Source organism: Vipera ursinii (assembly GCF_947247035.1).
Source record: "Vipera ursinii genome assembly, chromosome: 3".
NCBI classification, from domain to species: Eukaryota; Metazoa; Chordata; class Lepidosauria; order Squamata; family Viperidae; genus Vipera; species Vipera ursinii.
Genome location: NC_139516.1, coordinates 141787048 through 141791493, shown reverse-complemented (window position 1 = coordinate 141791493; position 4446 = coordinate 141787048). Strand labels below are relative to the sequence as shown.

Here is a 4446-nt window from a genome sequence, read left to right as displayed (position 1 = left end):
TGAGACGCGTCTCAAAATTCGCCCCCCACCTCCCCGCCCGATACGTTCTTCTTTTTTTCAAAAAAAAAAAAAAAGCTTTAACAGACGTCGGCAACTTTTCTCCAAACTTTGGCGGGGAATGAGCTGAGTTCGGGTTCCTTTTGGGGGCGAGTTTGCAGAGGGAAAAAGAAAGCCCACCTGCCAGCTTCTTTGGAACCACGCCTTACCTTTCCAGGAATCCCAAAGCGGAGACTATATCTATTCTTCTCTCCCACCCGCCCGCTCGCTCACCCACTCCCATTGCGAGACTTTAGACCGGGTAGACATGTACCCCAACTGCTGATTCCGTCTCCCGGGGATCGACAGAAGCTGCCCCGAGGGAGGAGGCAGGGGCTCCCTGGGAGGAGGGGGGGCGGCAGAGGGTAGCAGAGTTGGGGGCGCAACCATGAAGCTGGAGATCTTCGCTCCACGATACGAGGAAAAGCTCAGCGGCAACAGCGCCAGCGACCTGGAAGGCAGCAGCGAAGCTTCCCCGAGGGCCGCCGAGAGCGAGCTGGGCTCCGACGGGGATTGCGCGGCGCTTAGTCCGGCCAGTGGTTGCGGAAGCTCTCCCCTGCAGGGCCCCGAGCCTTCGCCTTCCCCGGGAGGCGAGTGTAAAGCGGCCGCAGGGCTGTCTGGAAAGCCGTACACGCGCCGCCCGAAGCCTCCCTACTCTTACATCGCACTGATCGCCATGGCCATCCGGGATTCGGCCGGGGGCCGCTTGACCCTGGCGGAGATCAATGAATACCTGATGGGTCGCTTCCCTTTCTTTCGCGGCGCCTACACGGGCTGGCGCAACTCGGTGCGTCACAACCTGTCGCTCAATGACTGTTTCGTCAAGGTGCTGCGAGACCCGGCCCGGCCGTGGGGCAAGGACAACTACTGGATGCTCAACCCTAACTCCGAGTACACTTTCGCCGACGGCGTCTTCCGCAGGAGGAGGAAGCGGCTCAGCCGTCCGGGGCTCCCTCCGGCCGCCGGGCGCTCCCCCTCGGCTCAGCCATCCCCCGCGCCCGCTTCCCCGAGTGCCGATCAGAAGACCCTGTCGGGGGAATCGAGCGTGGGACCCGTCGGTGGCGTCTCGGCCGTCGGCACGAAATTCTCCAGCCCCTTCGCCATCGACAGCATCCTGAGCCGACCGTACCAGCCTTCCGAACAGCAGCCGCCGCCGCCGCCGCCGCCGCCGCCGCCACCCGCGAGGCCCGTGGGAGAACGGGCGGTGGCGTGGGCCGCCCCCCCGAGCTATTCCCGGCTCCTCGCTCATCCGGCCGTCTCTTACGGCGTCGTCCCTACTTTCCCTCTGGCGGCGGCCTCCGCCGTTTACCACTACGGCCTCCCTGATCCTCTGCTGCTAGAGTCCTCCAAGGGCAAGGCTTTGAGTGACCGCGATCCGCACCAGCCCTTCCACGCGAGACCCTCGTCTTTCTGCTCTCCCCGCTTTTCTTCGGCGCAGTTACAGACGCTGAGCGTTTCTCAGCTCTACTGCCCCTTCCGGCTGCCCAGCTCATTGCAGCAGGTAGCGACCAGGCACAACACCTACCGGCCTTATAATACATCAGAGACTCTATCGGTATAACCATCGAACGGTCTAAGACCCCTGTGAAAGGCTGGGCTAACGTGGGGACAGGCGAGAAGTGTCTCTTGACGCACTTTAAAAAAAAAAGGAAAAAAAATCCAGACTCGGTAGAAAGATTGTGCCTTAAAAACGCTGTTTTTCCCCTCGAGACCAAAACCAAAAAGCTGTTCAGATTTATTTATTTTTTGAAGAAAAAAAAAGATTGGACTCTAAAACGGACAGCAGAGCTTCTTTCTGATTGGCTGAAGGGAAACCGTCTCCTGTCGATGATTGGTTGTTTGATGGCTGGTGTGGGGCATCCATGAGGCTGCAGGTGCCCGGCTTCTTAAAAGAGAATCTGGAGAGGGACATCGGAGGCTGGGATCTTTTTCTCCAAGGTTGTAAATAAAGCATACACTGATCCTGAAGTAAGTCCCATCAAATTAATTTGGGCTATTCCCAGATATCTGTTCATAGCATTGGAGCCAACCTAGGTAAGGATGCTAACGTTTATTAAGGGTGATCCTGAATCCTGAACAACAGGTAGGGATTTTATCAAAGGTGAAGATATTTGGCCAATGAAAAACTGAAACTGCAAAAGCCTCAACTGTATTAAGTCAGCTATAAACTACCTGAGTTAATCCAGCCATTCCCATGGATCATGTCTGGGACACATGGGATCTAAAATCCAAATATATGGAACATGCCAGGTTTCCAATCTAAACGGAATCAAGGCTGAATCCTACACACCCTTCAGCTTGGAGCAAACCCCAGGGAATGCAAAGCGACCTAAATTCCCAGAGCAGCTTTAGGCCAACCAAGGAGATTAGCATCTGGGCATGCATTACTTAGGGTCAGTAAGCATTTTTCAGCTCCCTAGTAAGGTGGCTCAAGGAGAGCCTAATTGCAGTGCAGCTGGGAGAAAGTGAGATCACTCTGAAAAAGTGAGGTCACTCTGAAACAGGCCTATGCGGTGGAAGCGAGGCTTGAAGTCGACTTGAGCAGCCCTTATATTTGGCATTTGGGTGATCGCCAATTGTCATGCCAGGCAGTGTCCTTCCAGCAAGGAAACCCCTGTAATGCTGGACTCCAAGGCAGTGTGTGCTAGAGGAGGGAGCAGTAGGGCACACAAATGGCCAAGGAATGGAGTTGGCGACCTTGAGGCCAACAGGCATAATGCTTAGGCCCTAGCTAGGCTTCAGCCTAAAAAACGTGTGTGTGTGTGTGTGTGTGTGTGTGTGTGATGGTAAACCATGGTTGCAGTCTTTTCCAGGACTGGCATCTACAGCAGCCAGTCCCAGTAGAGACTGACTAGGGCTGCCACTAGATGGCAGCCAAATAGATGCAGAACATTCTAAGTCTTTGCTGCCATCTATTAGCCTTCCAGAGTTCTGCAGCCCATATCCAAACAGCGCTAATACAAACGCAACCTACTGGGATAGCTTTTCCTTCCCTCTCCAAGGTCAGGCATCAGCAAGTCCCTTTCCCTTGAATATAAGCACTAGCTCTTTAAAGGGTGACTAATGTTTTTTTTTTGGGGGGGGTGGATATTGAGAGGTTTGCCTTGGGGCCCAGAGAGCTGGGAAGGAGAGAAAGGAGTGATTTTATAGATGTCAGTCTACTGAATTTCAACACATGTATTCTGGAGTAAACTCTGCTCTAGTACTGCAATGTTAAACTGATTTACAGCTGGCTCGAGGCAGAGGAGTAACTGGATGAGAATCATGACTTTAGACACTGAATTAATGGAATCAGGGTTCTGTTTAAGAATGCTTTGTTGGCATTTCACTTCTGGATTGAACAGGAAAAGTGCCAAGTTTTCACAAACACTGAGCTTTGGCTTCTTGTTGCACATACCTCTCCCTACGAACTGTAGGGATTAAGTTATTTATAACCTGCAAAACTCTGATGTTTAAATAAATGCAGGCTATCTTTTTCTCAGTTTTTTTTAATTTCGATGCAAATATACATATATTTTAAAAAAATAAATATTCCCCACCACGTTGATGTGAGCTTGTTTGCTAAACCTAGTTCATTGTCCTTTCCCTTCACTCCCATCCACGAAACAAATGCTCTGTTGGTTATATCCTGACAACTCTTCCATCGGCTGGGGTCCAGTCAGACTCTTCCAAAGCAGGAGGAAGCCCAAGTAGGAATAACCAAATGTGTTGCCTGAAAAGGGAGAATACTTTCAGAAACTGCCTGTCACAAAATCTTTGTATGTCTGCATGAGTTCATGAAAATTGTGATCAAGATAATTTTGAAATAAAATGATTTTTTTAAAAAAAAACTCTTGAATTTGGAGTTGCCTGTGTTTATTCCGAGGGTCCCTGCTTTCAAAGTGGGCAGTGCCAGAAGAAATGAAGCTGGGGAAGAGAGAGAACGAACAGGGGCAAAAATGATTCTGTATCTGTATACGAAAGGGGGGAAAAACTCAAGGACAAGTGACTGACATCCATACAAGATTTGGGAGGAGGCTCCTTGAAACCAACCAGGCACACCAAGGAAATTGGTTGTTACTCATCATATTTTTCCCTTGGAAGGAAGTGGAACAATACTGTACTGTTTAATAGGACTCACCAAGCCAGTTGGGCACAGGGCTGGGGTACAATGCCTATAATAGAATAAACCCCATTGGAATCACTGGGTCTCCAATCCTGTGTCCTCTGGTTTGGAACTATTCAGTGAGAGCTCCTTCTGAATAGATTGTTTGATAGGACTTTGCTGTGTAAGTTTTGTCTAGGTTAGCAAATTTTACAAAATGCAAAGGGGAGAGAACTCTTGAATCATGAGAATAAAAAAGATTCTCCCCCACCCCTTTTCCAAATTTGGCCTTATACTACAGCATTAAGAATATATCCCTTAGTTTT

The 4446-nt window shown here is 50.4% G+C and overlaps 1 protein-coding gene across 1 annotated transcript; it reads left to right on the top strand.

The window, feature by feature from the left end:
- Positions 1-424: 424 nt before the first annotated feature.
- FOXQ1 (forkhead box Q1) lies at positions 425-1744 on the top strand (the record flags this gene model as incomplete). The annotated part of the gene is made up of 1 exon (XM_083360179.1): positions 425-1744. The coding sequence occupies one exon, from the start codon at positions 425-427 to the stop codon at positions 1595-1597; it is 1173 nt and encodes a 390-aa protein (XP_083216305.1). The 3' UTR covers positions 1598-1744.
- Positions 1745-4446: the final 2702 nt, after the last annotated feature.